At 46.8% G+C, this 18,036-nt stretch overlaps 1 protein-coding gene across 1 annotated transcript; it reads left to right on the top strand.

The window, feature by feature from the left end:
• Window positions 1-10,000: 10,000 nt before the first annotated feature.
• LOC136848400 (uncharacterized) lies at window positions 10,001-11,130 on the top strand. The gene is made up of 2 exons (XM_067120696.1): window positions 10,001-10,658; window positions 10,766-11,130. The coding sequence occupies exons 1-2, from the start codon at window positions 10,001-10,003 to the stop codon at window positions 11,128-11,130; spliced, it is 1,023 nt and encodes a 340-aa protein (XP_066976797.1).
• Window positions 11,131-18,036: the final 6,906 nt, after the last annotated feature.

Here is an 18,036-nt window from a genome sequence, read left to right on the forward strand (position 1 = left end):
CTTCAGAATTTCAGCCTATCCAATTCCCTCCTCTTCATCTCCTCTCCTGGAAATTAACTTTAAGCAGCAGTAGCAAAATGCATTGCACTTATTCAAAACAATAACTAGTTTCAATAATTTCATACATAAGTTGATAACACTAAGTTGGATCAAAATATCATGAACAAATTGTCATTTGTATTAAGAACCTATAACTATAATTCTGGTTTTGACCACCAAACGGTTAAAGTTTAGCTACAAAGGGAATTTCAACTGGAGGATCCAGTGGGGGACTAAGCATCTGCATGGGGGAGCCCAGGCTCCCCCATAACGATACCACTGTCAGTCTTGCTTGAAGAAGGACATTTTCAAATGTTTTTGAGATCGGTTTTGGTCAAATGATTGATAATTACTCCTATTTATGCTTTTTTTTCAATTACCTTTATCATTTACGTATATCTTAGACATATATTAGCGTATAGCTTTTGTTTTTATCACTGTTACGACCACATTCATTAGCTGTTTCTCAGTGTTCCTACAATCTGACCTGTTCCGGAGTTGTCCTGTGAGAGGGTGCGAAAGAAAGAGCAGGTAGACAAGAACTGCTAGTTTATTGATGTTGTTTGTTGTTTCAGATTTAGCTAGCCTTGTGCCAGCACGGGCTCTTACTCCTCGAGCAGCCCGTAACAAGTTTATTGATGTTGTTGTTTTAGATTTAGCTGGCCTTGTGCCAGCACGGGCTCTTGCTCCTAGAGCAGCCCGTAAAGTTTATTGAGGCAGCGGCCCGCTTATAAAGCGGCGTGCGGACGTCAGCACAAAGACTTACAAGTGACCCGAGGTCAATTATTCTCTATACAAAACAGGACAGGTACATACAGATAACGTGACAATTGCCGATAGTAGATTAGACACAAAAATACTCTGACACATACACTGTGTATAAGGGCAAAAAATGAATAGGTAATAAATGTACAATTACATAATGAAAAATAGGGCTGAGCACCATGACCTAGGGTCAGGTGTGAAGGCACCATAGAAAACGGGAGGTTTTTCACAGAAACCCCGTTGAGCGGAGACTTTACAGTCCTCCCACTACAAATATCAACAGCGTCACACCCAGTGAAGCAGCAGATGACTAGCTCAATTCTGAGCTGTAATTATCCCTATTACATTTAGTGGAGGAAGTATCTTTATGGCTGAATGCCCATTTAAGATAACACCATAAAGATCTTCTAAAGATTCTATTTTTGTCACCCAGGAGGATTTTCAAGAGTTTGTGCGTGAACAGGAACTTCACAAAGGACAGTAGTGTCATCACAGCAAAAGTTGCTCAAAATTACAGCTGCATAGGGTATCTTTGTTTTAAAAAGATACAATTTCGTTGCGAGTAATCTCTCATAGATTGCATTTCCTTTCAGAAAGTTATCATTTGCTCTGATCTTTGAAGATTTATTCCTCTCATCCGAACTGAGGAGTATAGGCCTAACAGAGTATGTGCACGAACTGGAACTTTGCACAGGACTGAAGAGTATGCAACTGCATAGGGTAGCTTTATCTTAAAAAGGTACACTTTCGGTTCGATAAATCTCTCATAGATTGCGTTTCCTTTCAGAAAGTTATTCTCTGCTCTGGCATTCGAAGATTTATTCCTCAGTAACTGTCTTGGCATCCGGACTGAGGAGTATAGGCCTAATGGAGCTTCCTACAAACTCTAAGGGAATGGGAAATCCTGTTCCCTCCTGTCACAATTCTGGCTCTGATTAAATTTGTGTACTTGTTTGGAAAGGATGCACTTCTTTTCCTTGCTTGAGTTTCTCAGATGTAAATTAATTAGACAGTTGAATATTCCTTAAGCTATGAGCGCAGTACAAGCTGTTATGCTCGAAGGAGCCAGTCGGAGATAGGGAGGAAATACAAAAAACAAGTAAAAAATGCGCCGAAGTTTCGTCGGCGCAATCGAGTTTTCTGTACAGCGTAAATGCTGTATGAAACTCTCAGCCACGGCCCATGACACTCAGCCGCGGCCCATGAAATTTTCAGCACGGGCCAGTGTTGTTAATAGTTTTCTTTTACCGAAAACTAAAAACTACTTAAGTAAATCCACACATTCCATTCAGTAAAAATGTGTAATCCTTAGTCATTTTTACTAGTCATATCTTTTTAAACGATGACACCTTGCATGAACAACATACTGTGAAAGGGAGTAACTAAACTTTTGCTAAATTTGTCTATTCTTGAAATATCGGATTCCACCATCTGGACAAGCCTAATACCAAAAAAAGGTCTTTCCTATATCACTCAAAAATTATTTGAACTCGTGAAGGCTTTAAACAACTTTTCATTTCATTAAAACTGTTTCATGGATTTTAGCTTAATATGAATGTTAAACAAATGATTATGATATGTAAGAACTTACTGGTAATGTTGCAACATGATGAAAAAGCTGGTAATTCTGTATAAATATATTAAGCTTTTTTTACAGATTTATAAATATTTCACATGTGCAACATTTGTAAACATGGCTGTTTATAATTATATTTACTCAAGCAAATTCTCATAATTTTGCATATTTGACCGGAAAAGGGACGTTTTATTTTTCTTCCTGTTAGCGAATATCCAAGTAATGGCAACAGGCTTCTTTGGAGTAGCAAAGTATATGCAATGACTGTGAGATATAAAAATGATATTTTTTGCACACATATTGCAGGACTACATGCTCAAACTGGAAATGTACTTTTATTATAAATCAAAATGAAGTGATGGGTTGTGTATTAACAATTAAAGATGGTGATCTTAATTGTTGTATTGTATTGAATTATATATAATGAATTATTGGCTTCAATTTTCAACTTAACGAAAAGGGTTTGACATACTTTTGTTTTGTAGTAAATGTCCAATTTCTCCTACCACATCCATGTGAATATGTCTAAAAAACGCCAACCAAAGTTTTGTCAGCATGCTAAAATACAGCAGTTATTTTTACAATTACTAATACTTCACTGTATGTGTACCACATTTGCAACATACATTGAAATTCAAATTTTAATTTATACTCCTTTTTCCAATTTCACGTGAAAACTTAAACGAACAAGATTTGGGCAATGTGTCAATCAAATCTTTTAACACATTCATTACAAAGAAGTAAGTTTTACTTCTCAGCTAACTATCCTAAAATCCCAGTGTACCGATGTTGCAGACTTCATAGCATTTCGATCACAAGTAAACAAGTTTGTCTCTATTGTTTTGTCATGCAACTCTGTTAAATCTATTCCAACTCACGCGCCACAGCATTTGAGTATCTGGTTACTTTCATTGTAAATTACCTGACACGGGCACAAACAGTTGGTTGAGTTTCTTATAACACTTAATACAAACACAGATAAGTCACTGGTATTATTCTAATGAAAACTTTAAATTTGTATATTAAAGTATTTTTTTATACTATAAAATAGTTTCAAATTATTTTAAAAATAATTTATATATATAAATAACGAAATAATTGGTAAGTTGTTATTTAAAGGCTTACCGATACGTAGAAAACAAGCCACCCAAACGTCAACAGACGATCTGATTCAGTAGCGATCCAGGAGTGACGATAGACAGCGCTCCTTCGCTCCTCAAGTTAAACAAGTCAAGTGCCAGCGGCGGCCAGATTCCTCCACCGATAATGTCTTGGCTGCGAAACGTTAGCCGCTTGAGCGTCGTCGCTGCAGCGGCGGGAGGTGTCGTCACGGGATATATCGTCGGAACGAACAACAAGAACGACGCCTTCGCCTCCTGGACGACGGGCGTCACTCCTTCGGTGAAGTGGGACTGGAACTGGGATAGGTCAGTAACCCAGATTGACTCGTGTCTTCTCTGCCCGGACAATGCGGCCTTTTTTTAAAGTGTGCCGGTATAATGACATAATATAATGACATATTAATTCGCGGGTAAACGCTATGGGTATGTTTTTTTAATGGTAATGGCATGTCAAGCTTGTTTCTTGTCAAATCATGCATTCCCAACTTCGCCTGTCTTGTGTTTTGATGCATTTCTGTCCATTTTGGGAAGTTGTGGGGCCCGTAGATGGGGCGCAAATCACTCGACCAATTATTACGCGGACCACAGAGGGAAACGAGTTTTTGGTAGAGAAGTAAAAAAAATAGGCCTAGGCCTGCTTGGAAGCATTAGCCTAACACAAATGTAGAATGAGGGGTCAGGCCTACTGTAGCAGTCATTTTATTGTTATTATTATTGTTATTATTATTATTATTCAGTAGATGAAGCCTATTTTTGTAGTAGGCCTAGGTAAGCTATTTCAGAGTAAATGTGACCTAGCCTGACGTACACTTACCTAACCCAACCTTGGACGCTGTGCCCTAACGTGGCTTTTGGGGGTGGAGAAGGGGCCCTTGTCTCCCGGAACTGTCCTCCCCTGCCCCCCAAAGTAAGCATGATCCTCATTTAGGCTACATCACAAATCCTTGGTTAATCCATTACAAACTCCCCCCTCCCCCACCTACCACACTATTGTCCCATGTTTAACCCTAATGGGGTGTCACTGAAGGGAAATTAGGGTTTCTGGGTAAGGGGAATTGATCAAAATAAATGATGCCTTATTTGTCAGTTGATGTAGCTTCAGATAGCAGGCAAGTCTCACATCAGGTATTGTAGTATAGAGTACTGTAATATCTTTTCCTTGAATCAGTTATACTACATTTTTATCTATGTATTTATTAATTTTTTTTCAATAAGTGGGATCTCTTCTTTCTGTATTTCACTTTACTTCCTCTTACTTCTTCGTAAAGAACACCATATTCTTTGGAAGCTTGAATTTCAAGTCAGTGGCCCCTGTGGGCTTGTTCCACGTGAATAGGTTTCATATACTGAATAATAATAATGATGTTTATATAGCCGTCTGTCATACTTGATTGTTAAGTCAGTGTTCCTAAGCTTGAGTTGTCTTCTCATTTTGCAGTATGCCTCCCTGTGTAACCAGGCTGAAGGGCAGAAAATTTGTTGTTTTTGTTGTGTTCAGTCTTTCAGTCTTTGATGTTAATACAATAGTCAGTAGGTACAGCATGCAGCAAAAGTTGTGTAACCCAATTTCAGTGATTTTTGTTCAAAATTCACTAACTGGCAACTCTTACCATCACATTTCTAATGACGCTAAGGTGCAGCGACGCAACATTTTGCAACTTCACTCGAAAAAAGCTACAGTTCACCAAGCATGGTTTTAAAGTATCGATGATATATTTTTTATCAAAATAGCAGCTAGATCATTGTAAAAACATTAACACAGTAATTTTTAATTATGGTAAATATGAAAAGATGTAAATACTTAATGAATTTGACTTTTTAGCCACCATATAGTCATGTAATGAACATATTGGAGATGTAGTTGTGGGGGTGGTCTAACCAAACATCAGCTGTTTAAATGGCTCAGTTTGCCTCCCCTCACATCACCTGTAGGCCAAGTGCACTCCTCACTTCTCTATTATATCATTTTTATTAAGCCTATAGGCCTGTGAAGAAAATAATGACGGAAGTATACCGCACCAAGAACGTGGGGGAATTTCACAAATCCTGCATTATGGTCTTATAGACACCCTTTATAAGTTACAAAGATTTGACGCAACTATATTGTATATTGTTGCTATCTGAAATATAGCCTAGTATGTTGTACAGCCAATATTATTATTATTATTATTATTATTATTATTATTATTATTATTGTTATTATTATTTATAATACGTTGTTGTTGTCATCCTGCAGAATCTACACACAGTAGGTGTGGCTGATAATACCCGACCTGGTTATAGTCTTCCATTCCTAAAGTAAAAGTAAAATCATAAAAAGTTAGAATTACTTGTATTTTTAATAGTGATTATTACTCTCCACCTCGCTTATTTATTTATTTATTTATTTATTATTTTTTTCTTCAAACTAAAGCAGCCCCTTGGGAGACTAGACTTATGTAGCCTTGGATATAGCCTAAGCTATGACTTGTAATAATTTATTGCAAGTATTGAAGTCATGATCCTGACTACTAACATTTGCTTTTTAAACAAACTACAAAAGCGACATCCTCTTTTACAGTTTCATTGTATCCAGACTGACCGTTCCACGACTCACTGGAGTCACGGTGAGGCGAGGGGTTCATGCTACAGTAACGTATTCAGTTTTCGTTTTGAAATATTATTGTTGCATGAAATATTTTTGTTTTTCACGATCCAATATATTTCAATGTTAAGAATCTACATGGTAAGTGACTAATTTTTCCTCATACATACACATGTTTACAAAGTGAAATATAAGATTTAGTACTCGTGGAAACTTGAGAACAACACTTGTCCAGTACAAAAATAAAAAAGCCGCATAACTTTTGCTGCATAGTGTACATTTGATTGATGGTGTTATTAGCAGCTTTAAAATCAGTTAGTGCTTCCTTTATGTTTGCTAGTATTGGTCCAGGTGCAGTTGTATTTGGTGTAGATGTATGGTAATGTTGCCAATGCTGGTGTCAGGCAATAGGATATGAGAGTTCAGGTTAGTGGAACCACTTTTTGTGCAAACAGTTTTATTTCAGTAACAGCTGAAATCAAGAGTAACTGTAATCCAGATATAACTAATGGTACATTATTTTGCGTTATCAGCAAGTTTGTTCCTGTTTTTTCTGTTACTTCCGTATAGCTGTGTGCGTTTGTAATTATGGATGAACTATTACAAACCGATGATTTGGATAAGCCTGTGCGCCGGGTATGTCCTGGTAAGGATAGAAAATGTGGCACCTTTATTGCTGTAGTGCGGATTCAGATCCCCACTCCCTTTGCTTAAAATGTAGGAAAGGGAGCAAGGACCCTCCTGATTGTACTGTTGATGAACCTTGCGATGAGTGCCGGCTTTGGTCCCCCGAGCAGTGGGATAGGTATTCTCGGAGGCCTAGATACAAGCGTAAGGAGACTAAGGCGTCGGAGGTGCTGTCTTCGGCACCTTCGACTCTGATGGTTGCTAATCCTTCGCAGTCGTATCTGAGCCCTGAAGGCCTTCCCTTGCTGCCAATTCACAGTGCTGAGTCTGTCTCGCTGTCCCCTGTGTCTGCACCCGCAGTCATAGAGGAGGCGAGATCGGTGGACCTAGCCTACACTCCTCTCAGTTCTCCCCCTCACCCAGCGTGCCCTACCCTCCTTTGTCTTCCACAGGGTTGTCATCTGTGCCGGGTTTAAGTCAGGCATGGGAATCGCTCAGGATGGTTGGCAGCCCTGATCTATCATTACTCCTCGAGCACATCAACACTGCACCGCGGGCGGGAGTACTGCTCCCTCCCCCCACTACCCACATAGTCAACGCTCTCACAACCACTACTGTCACCGCTGTGTTGCTGGGGAGCGTGATGACCACGGTAGGAACGCACCATGCATATAGTGCGGTTCCGACTCCAGCTGTCTGTGTTGACGGTAGCCGGGCCGGTCTGCTCGGTCACCCCACCCCCGCCTGGCTACAGTCCCGCGCCTCCCACCATGCTTCCACCGTTGCCCGTGCCTGTTATCCAGACGTTCCATCCAACGTTACCTGTCTGCCCCAGTTGTGCCTACCACCACTATACGTTCATGGCATGAGTCGCCTGCTGGTTCTCGGATTCTTGTGTCATCTGCTGTTGCTGCCCCCGCCCCCGTCGACCCCTGGTGTGTCTTCGGTAAGCTGGGGGATGTGGTGTTATTGCTGATCGAGAAGAAGAAGAAGAAGCGAGCATGCCAGCCGTCCCCGTCTTCGTCTTCCACCTCATCCTTGTCGTCCTCATCTTCATCTTTGTCTTCGTCTGCCTCTTCACCCCCCTCTTCTAAGTCCCTAAGAAGACTCACTCTTCTAAGGGGGTGCAGTCCTCCCCTCAGGGGGAAGACCGCTGGGAAGGTTACCTCAGTACCCTCCTCAGACGGTTTGGAAGCTTTGTCCTCTCGAACTGGTTCCATTTCGGCACCTCGTGAGTGTTGCCGAAGGCACGGTCGCCTAGGGGAGACTGTGCAGACTCAAGCCGCTCCTCTCCTGTAGCGAGCTCGAGCACGGAACGCAAGAAGGGAAGAGCCTTCGGGCTTCTCCTCCACCTAAACCGTCATCCTTGCCCAAGTCGGACAAAGGATTATCGGGGAAGGTGCCCAATGACATCTCGGCTCCCAAGACGTCGGGAGGAACCAGGAAGGGGTCCCTGCAGCCTTCTTCGTCTGTTTCAGCATCGAAGAAAGCTGGAACATGCCCGGACGATAGGGACGGCGGTCTCCAATCGGTAGTCCACGCCCGTGTTGGTCTCCTCTACACGCTCCAGTGTGGAGGATTGTCCAGCGTCGGAGCGTGGATCGGCTGAGAGGAGGCCGTCCCCTGATCGTCAAGACGGTCGCTCGCCCAGACAGCTAAGTCCGTCTAGGCCCTCTCACAACGCTCCACTGCGGGTTGGAGATTGTGAGGGGTCCGTGGCTTCCACTGGTTATACCAGTGGACGCGACGGTAGTGTTTGCTGAGGCCCTTGTGCAATCAACATCAGGGGTGTCTGGTCCTTCCTCACTCCAACTGAGTGAGAGGTCGTACGCCTCTGTTGTATGGGGCAGAGAATCGGGGTCTGTCTCGGGCTCTCATGCGGGAGGGGCCTTTCTAGATGACCGTCTCTCGGAAGGTCCTCTTCCAAAAGATCCGGACACTCCGGAAACGCAGAGGGCATTTGTTGAGGTCGTTGCGCTGATCCGTCAGCACAACGGTCTGGAGGAACCACTTCCGACTCCCTCGGAAGAACGGTCGTCCAGGCTGGAGGCATTTTAAGCTTCCAAGAGGGAGCCGAAACCCTCCCTAGGTCTACACTGGTCTCCCTTGGCGGATAGCCTGAACGACTTGGTCTCTGGACCAGCGTCTTTGCTTTGCTCGACTCGCTCCACCAAGCTGTTGCCTCCCCCTCTCCCAAGACAGAAGAAATACTACGTACCCTCGGAGGGAGCACTGCAGCAGAAGGTAGTGGAACCGGGGCTAACTCGTCTACCTACTGTTGCCACTTCAGCTCAGCTAACTGGGGGCTTGCGCTTCTCACACAAGCTGAGTTGAACGCCTTGGAGGAGACAGCTCTGTCTGCCCTCCAAGCGATCTCCTGGCTCGACAACTGGGCCTTCGTGTTGTCAAGGATCGCGTCTTTGTCTGGCGCTCAGAGCAAAGACCCGACCTTCAGGAGTCTGCCAGTCTGGTGGGAAAGCCATTTCATTTATAACCCACCAGATGGCAAACCTCTGAGCAAACCTGGTACTAAGGAGACGGGATGCAGTGTTGTCCCGAATCCACAGATTAGTGGGCGCCAAAGCTGCAGTCTCCCTGCGCAATGGACCAATTCTGGATGCCACCTCCCTCTTCCCCAGAGGAGAGGTGGATGCTGCGGTGGACAAGAGGAAGGCCGATGAGCATGACCATCTTGTCCACCAGGCAGCGACGAAAGGTGTCGTGCACCCTTCTTGTCCTGCTGCCCAGACTGAGCCAGGCTAGCACCTCAGCCCGAAGAAGTCTGGTGCTTTGACGAGCGCTCGAGGGAAAGTCCAGACCTCTTCTTCTTCTTTGCCTCCATGGAAGGAACTGCAGGGTCCCTTTTGCCAACCTGTTCCCTCCGAAGAGGAAAGGTAAGGCAAAAAAGAAGAGAGGAGAAGCTCACTAGGGACAGCGAGCCCCCTCAGATGCTGCCGTTGGTGGGGAGGTGCCTATCATGCCACTGGGCAACTTGGCAGCGATACGCAGCGGAAACCTGGGTAGTGGATGTCCTCGGGGAGGGCTATTCTCTTCCCTTCGAGTCACCGCCTCCCCTCACTGACACACCGTTCCAGTTCCCCTCTTACCTTCAAGACCCCCAGAAGAGACAGGCCCTACTTCGGGAGGTCAAAACTATGTTGAGCAAGGGAGTCATCGAAGTCGGGCTTCTATAGCAGGATCTTTCTCGTGGAGAAAGCTTCCAGCGGGTGGAGGCCAGTAGTCGACCTCTCCCCCCTGAATCGTTTCGTTCGCCAGACTCAGTTCAAGATGGAGATGGTGCGAACGGTACTGTCAGCCATTAGGGAGGATGACTTCATGCTGACGATGGACTTGATGGATGCGTACTTCCAGGTACCTGTTCATCCATCATCTCATCGGTGCCTTCGCTTTGTCCTCAAGGGAGTGGTCTACCAATTCAGGGTACTGTGTTTCGGGCTCGACCGCGCCGCAGGTATTCACGCGAGTGTTCACCTTGGTGTCAGTTTGGGCCCATTCACATGGGATACGTCTTCTGAGGTATCTCGACGATTGGTTAGTCCTGGCAAGCTCCCGCTTGCAGTTCCTACAGGACAGAGATCACCTCCTCGGGTTGTGTTGCGAACTAGGTATCGTGATCAACTTCAGGAAGTCGGATCTCATTTCCAAACAGAGGACTCGGTATCTGGGCATGCTGATCGATACGGCAGCAGGCAGAGTCTTTCCCTCACAGGCTCGAATCAGCACGTTCAGGAAGGTGGCAAGGCAGTTCCTGTCAAGGCAGGAACAGCCAGCTCAACAGTGGCAAGTCGTGATCGGTCACCTGTCGTCATTGGAGAAGCTCGTACCGCATGGTCGACTCCACCTTCGGTCTCTCCAGTGGAGACTGAGGGACTTCTAGGATCAGTCTCGGGAGCCCCAGTCAGTTCTCGTACCCATCTCTCAGGAGGTGAGGAACGATCTCGACTGGTGGATGGACGGCAGGAACCTCTGCATAGGGACACTTCTGTCCTCTCGGCCTCCGGACATGCTACTCTTCTCAGACGCATTGATCAGACGCATCGAAGGAGGGCTGGGATGCACACCTGGAGGAGTTGCTGACTTCAGGCGTGTGGGACCATCACGACAAGCACCTTCACATCAACGTCCTGGAGATGAAAGCAGCGTTCGTAGGTCTTCAGTGCTTCCAGGACCATCTGATGGGACACTCGATGGTGTTGATGAGCGACAACACGACCGTAGTGGCATATGTCAACAAGCAAGGGGGACTTGTCTCCCATGCTCTCCACGCGTTGACGGTGCAGGTGCACCAGTGGGCAGTAACCCACTCCATGGAGCTGTCGGCCAGATACATTCCAGGCAAGAGGAACGTTCTGGCGGACATGCTCAGCCTTCAGGATCAGATGGTGGGATCCGAGTAGTCCCTTCACCAGAGTGTGGCAGACAGGCTCTTCGACCTGTGGGGGCGTCCAGTAGTGGATCTGTTCACCACCCTGTACAACAGGAAGCTTCCAACCTTCTTCTCCGTCGTACCGGACCCATGGGCAGCTGCAGAAGATGCCTTCCAGCACTCGTGGGACAACCTCGAGGTGTATGCCTTTCCCCCCATTCTGTCTGACTCGTCCAGTTCTCAGTCGAGTCCTGGCGTCAATGAATCTACGAATGATCCTGGTGGCTCCCAAGCGTCCCGAGGCTGCTTGGTATCCGGACCTGCTGGCCCTGCTCTCAGAGGCACTGAGAGAGCTTCCCCTCTGGAACAACCTTCTACGTCAGCCGCATGTTGAACGGTACCACCAGGCCGTGGCCTCCCTGTCATTTCTCTCCCAGAGGTTATCCACCATCTCTTGCGAGCGAGAGGCCTTTCTCTACGAGCAGCGACAGAGATGGCAGGATACCTCAGGAAGTCTTCTGCAGCGGTTTACCAGGGAAAGTGGGCTGTCCTCTGTGGTTGGTGTCGTAGATGGGGTTACTCTCCAGTCGGAGCCACTCTTCAGCAGATAGCGGACTTTCTCGTCTAACTTCGTCGGGAGAAGCTCCTGTCAGTTTCAGCGGTAAAGGGATACAGAGCTGCGTTAGCCTTGGTCCTGAAGTTGAAAGGCATCGATATCTCGTCTTCCCTAGAGATATCGTTGCTGATGAGGAGCTTCGAACGGTCTTACCCTCCCAGGGAACTCAGTCCCCCTGAGTGGATGTGTCTCTCGTTTTGTGGAGCCTGACTCGTGCCCCAAACGAGCCACTGCGAGAAGCCACAGACAGGGATCTTATTCTCAAGACTGTCTTCTTGCTTGCCCTGGCATCGGCGAAGAGTATTAGTGAATTACAGGGACTTTCCTTTGCAGGTAAACACTCAAGGGGGTGGGCATCAGTGATGCTTGAGTTCATCCCGGAGTTCGTAGCGAAGAAACAGAATCCAGCAGTCCTCGATGCTTGATTTGAGTCTTCCACGATCCTACCCCGGGGTGACTTCGTTAATAATGACCCTGTCGAGATGCTGCGCTATCTGAAGAGAACTTGGCGTCTCAGGCACCGGGATCCCTAAGAAGGTGTCCAAGAACATGATCTCCTTCTGGCTTTGTGAGGTTATCAAGAAATTGTTCGCAGCAGCTGGAGAGGACGTTGCCAGCAGTCTACGCCTCCGTGCTCATGAAATCAGAGGGATTGCGCCTACTTTGGCATTCAAGAAGAACCTGTCGGTTCAGCAGGTACTGGGAGCGGGGTGTGGTCACGCCAGACCATATTCACGTCTTTTTACCTACGGGATGTTACCCATAGGTCCTTGGATACCTTCTCCTTGGGTCCAGTGGTGGCTGCTCAACAAGTTGTGTAACTTACCCAGCTCCTGTACAGGGCAGTGTTGTGTCTCATCTGTTGTGCGTGCATGATTGGGCGTGAAAGGTGAGTGACTGGCTCTCCCTTCCTGTCATCCAGCTTCTTTCCTTCAGGCAGAGAGTTTGGGCTGTACAAGCTGAACCAGACGTCAGACGCAGGTGATTTTCATGTCTTGAGTATCCTAATCTTTGTTGCCTTTCAGGTACACATTCAATGTAATGTTCCCTCTTTCCCCTACAAGGAGGGGAAGGGGTTGCGGGCTAATTACCAGACCCATTCTTCATTTTGGTCCTTAGTCCCCAACATCCTCGGGTCACCTCTTCTGTGGCTGGGGAAGGTTCTCTCTGTCTTTCACCTTGCTGTGTGTTTGCTTACCTACCGTAACCTCGTCGTAGCAAGAACGGTCTAGTAGACTGGTTCGTGACACTCCAGTTCTTATAACAGTGATCACTGTCCAGTGGCTATGTCCTCCTGGTTGCTGGCTCTTACCCCAGGAGAACATAAGGTGTAGTTGAACTTCCAGTCGTTCAGAGACCTACACTCAGATTCCTCCTACCGAATCATGAGTCCCCATATAAGTAAAGGACCAAGGGTTTGTATTTGTGTAGGAACAAATTGCAATTTTTATTTAAAAGCAAAATGCATTTTTCCTAACATACAAACCCGAGGGCCTTTACTCAGGTTACCCACCTCAGGCCTCCCCACAATCTGCCATAGACCGGAAAGTAAAGTGAATGCGTGATGCCGGGAGGGCAGTAGCGTGGGTTCCCCACTGCCACCACCCAACTACCCGGCCAGTAGTTATACCACCGCACTGCCTTGTAAATATCTAACTTCCCTGGTAGTTACATATATATAGCTTTATCCCGCCGATTAGTCATGCGCAACGGCAGAAATTCAAAATTCGCGGCAATCGCCGATAGATGGTCAGGTGGCCATACCTGAGCGCCCTCTACCAGGTAACTGGAACCATTCCCAATTGTCCTCAGAAATTCCCTGCCGTCGTTCTATCAACACGTTGGAAATTCGCTCTACTTTGGTTTGCTTTACTACAATTGGTGAAGTACCCATTACTTGTTTGGTTTTTGTTGATGGCTTTCGCTGATTTTGGATCTTCCTGGATTTTTCGTTTCTCATTGTTAGCCTATCTTTTGTTCGTTTCTGACTGTTACAATTGTTTTTGTACTTGCTTTTCAAGATGGCTGACCCTGTTGTTAGAATGTGTGTTAGGGGATGCAAGAACCGGCTTCCAAAGGCTGCTCTTGATCCCCACACAGTTTGTAAGAAATGCAGAGATCATGTGTGTGCATTTGATGATAGATGCAAGGAGTGTGAAAGTTTGTCCGAGAAAGAGTGGAGAGAGTATGATCGCTATGTGAGGCGATTGGAAAAGGACAGAATTAGGAGAGCTAGATCTTCCAGTGTTCTTTCAGCTAGGTCTTCTGATAGTCAAGTCCTTTCTAACTTGTCTGATACTAATATTCCTGATCCTAACCCTAAGGCTTTAGTACCCGATCCTCCTGCGGAGTCGGGAGTAAGTAATCCGTCTTTAAAGGATATAATGGCTGCTATTTCTGCCATAGGAGTTTCTGTACAATCCCTTTCTTCGGATAGGGAAGTGATGTGGGGGCAGTGCATAGTTTGCAACAAAAGTTCGGTGACAGTGTTAGTGCAGTGGAGGGTGCGTCCATTCGTGTCTGTCACGCTCCTAGCCCTAGACCTCTTCCATGCTCCCCAACCCCTGGGAGAAGGAACGCCGACAGGCTAAGGGAGGTGAGAGACGTTGAACAACGAGCGGACGTCCCCGAGCGATCCTGTTGACGCATCCCAGGACGCTCCCCTCGCCGCAGGAAAGGCGAGATGAGGACGTGTTCGTCTTCCTCGGATGACGCAAGACCCAGACGTGGTTGGCGTCAGTCACAAGAGTCTAGACCTATCAAGAGACGCAGGTCCCCTTCCCGCTCCAACAACCCTCTTGCAGCAAATGGAGCTCTCCAGAGAGATTCCTGTCGGAAGAAGACGGCGTTTCTGCGCCTAAACAGAGGCGTAAGACGATAGCTCGTCGGAGGAAGAAGACGTATACATGACTTCAGTTCACGCTTCTCCCCGCCCCAGAATGGGACGTGTCGCAAGCTGCGTCACCACCTCTTCATCAAAAGATCCCAGCTAGAGTCTCCGAAGTTGTGGAAGCTAGTGCAGTGCCATCTCCAGTTGTTTCCCAGCAGCAAGCGGCACCTCAAGTAAAGTTCTTGTCGGAAGTCAGCAGTCCCTTGCGTCTCTTTTGACTCTTACAAGTCGCAAGGACTAAGAGAAGAAACACACAAGAAGGAATCTAAGGACGTCAACAGACCCAAGAAGAGGGTAAGGCAAGAATCAGAACAACAAGACGCTAACAACCAGCAAGACGCAAACTCGCGGCAAGTTGCAGCGCTCATAGACGCTTCCCGCAACAAGCCGCACGAGTGACGGGGAGGGAACAAGGATCGTGAAGCTCCTCGCAGCAAGTTGGACGCATGCGTGACGCACGCAAGCAGCACGATTCACACGTTTCCCCCACTCGTTCGACATCGGAAATAGCGGATCCTTTGGAAGAGATCTCGGAAGAGGAAACTCAAGAAACTCTTCATGCTGCTGATCTGAAAAGACTTCTTACTCTTTTGGCGGACTTATTTCCCAATGATTTTCATCAGGCCGTACCTCGGAGTCCTCCCTCCCAATTTTGATGGGTAGACCCCAGAAGTCTTCCTCATTCAAGAAGACAGTGTTGGCCAAATCAGTGAAGAGAGCTTTTTCGACACTGAATGATTGGATTTTGAAGAAGAAGAAACAAGGAAAGACAACTTTTTCCTTTCCCCGACAAGATTGGCTTCTAGATCCAGCGTGTGGTACGAGACTGGGGAAGCTCTCGGTTTGGGAGTTCCTGCCTCCTCCCAAGGGGACTTCTCCAGACTCGTTGACTCTTCACGGAGAACAGCCATGACTAAAGCCAAGGTTCTGTGGTCCACTTCGGAGTTGGATCATTTGCTGAAAGGCGTCTTCAGAACTATTGAAGTCTTCAGCTTGATGGACTGGACTCTTGCAGCTCTTGCAGAGGTTTCAGATCAGAAGAATGACACGCAAATGCACCTTATTGCCTGTCTCGATAAAGCTGTGAGGGACGGGTCGGTCGAACTTTCTGCCCTTTTCACAGCAGGTGTTATCAAGAAACGAGCTATGTTGTGTTCGTTCATGTCTTCTGGAGTGACTTTAGCTCAGAAATCTGAACTGTTGTATGCTCCTTATCTAAACAGCTCTTCCCTTCAGAGCTGGTTAAGGACTTATCAGCAGCCCTTGCGCAACAATCAACGCAAGATCTGATCACAAGGACTGCTAGGAAAGTTCTTCCGGCAAACTTTTTAGCCAGGAAGGACAAGGAAGCTCCTCCTACGCGCGTCAGCCCTTTCGTGGGAGAGCCCTTTCGAGAGGAAGTCAGAGAATGGCTGCTGGAGGACAACCTCGTAAGAACCCCAAGCAGCAACCCAAATCCAAGAAATGATCACAACAACCTCCAGACACAAGTGGGAGCCAGGTTATCCCACTTTTGGCAAGAGTGGAGCCAAAGGGGGAGCGGACGATGGACAGTCGAAGTTTTGAAGGAAGGATACAAGATTCCCTTCCTAAGGAAGCCCCTCTTTCACAAGAACCGTTAGAGTTGACAGCTACTTACTCGGGGAGCAAAGCAGCAGCTCTTCAAGAACAGGTGACCCAGATGCTATCAAAAGCAGCAATAGAAGAGGTAAAGGACCTCTCATCAGAGGGTTTTTACAACAGACTTTTTCTGGTACCCAAGAACTCGGGGGGTTGGAGACCAGTTCTGGACGTAAGTCCACTGAACAAGTACGTAAGCAAAGTCAAGTTTGCCATGGAGACATCTGCGTCAGTCCTAGCAGGCACCAAACAGGAAGACTGGATGGTTTCAATAGACCTACAGGACGCCAGATTTTCACGTACCAATTCACCCGAACTACAGAAAATATCTGAGGTTTGTGCATCTCGGGACAACCTATCAGTTCAGAGCACTTTGTTTTGGACTAAGCACGGCTCCTTACGTTTTCTCTCGAGTGGCATCGAACGTAGCTCACTGGTTACATCTAAAAGGGATACGGATTTCGATGTACCTGGACGACATGGCTAATCAGAGCCAGATCGCAAGCAAAGTGTCTGGAGGATCTACAAGTTACAATGAATTTGACGCAACAATTAGGTCTGGTAGTAAATCTAGCCAAATCACAGCTAACGCCTTCACAGGACATCATCTACCTGGGGATGAGGATTCAGTCAGTGGTTTTTCGGGCTTTTCCAGCCCCGAAACGCATTCTGGATTGCTTAGAAAAGGTGAAGCTCTTTCTAGGGAGATGGACCTGTTCGGCGAGGGAGTGGATGAGTCTGCTGGGGACCCTCTCCTCGATCGAACAATTCGTCTCCCTGGGAAGACTACATCTACGTCCACTTCAGTTCCATCTGTCAAGCTATTGGAAAAGAGGCCAAGATCTGGAGACGTGGATTCCGATCCTCTGGGAATCAAAAAACATTTGAGTTGGTGGAACGACCCCAAAAACTTCAAGTAGGCCTCGAACTTCAACAAAAGAACCCCGACCTAGTGTTGTATTCAGACGCATCGGACATGGGATGGGGTGCAACGCTGGGGAAGGGCGAGATCTCAGGTCTATGGGAAAACCATCAGAAGAAATGGCATATAAATGTCAAGGAACTGGTGGCCATTCATCTTGCACTAGTCCACTTTCAGGAGAAGGTCCAGAACAAGATTGTACAGGTCAACGCAGACAACACCACAGCGTTGGCCTACATCAGGAAACAGGGTGGCACTCGTTCGGTTTCCCTTTACGAGGCAGCAAAAGATCTCCTGCTGTGGGCAGAAACGAACAACATAACTCTGATCACCCGCTTCATAGAGGGAGAGAAGAACGTCAGAGCGGATCTTCTCAGCAGAGGAAGACAGGTTCTCACGACAGAATGGACCTTACATCACGATGTGTGCAACAGGCTTTGGAATCTGTGGGGAGAACCGTCAATAGACCTCTTTGCGACACAGAGAAACAAAGAGGTTACCAGTCTACTGCTCTCCAGTCCCAGACCAGGAAGCAGTGGCAGTGGACGCCTTCCTCATGAATTGGGAGGGACTAGACATGTACGCTTTTCCTCCATTCAAGATCCTAGACAGAGTCATGAAGAAGTTCAGAGAGTCGAACGACGCCCGCATGACCCTGATAGCTCCATTTTGGCCCATGAGACCATGGATCACGGAGGTGATGGAGTGGCTAGTAGACACCCCCAGATCGTTACCTTGTCGGAACGATCTACTCAGACAGCCACATATAGAGAGATACCATCAAAATCTCCTCGCTCTCAACCTAACTGCCTTTCGACTATCGAAAAACTGGCAAGAGCGAAGGGTTTTCAAGGGAAGCTGCAAGAGCCATCGCGAGAGCGAGGAGAAC

This window comes from Macrobrachium rosenbergii, chromosome 19 (genome assembly GCF_040412425.1).
Source record: "Macrobrachium rosenbergii isolate ZJJX-2024 chromosome 19, ASM4041242v1, whole genome shotgun sequence".
NCBI lineage: Eukaryota > Metazoa > Arthropoda > Malacostraca > Decapoda > Palaemonidae > Macrobrachium > Macrobrachium rosenbergii.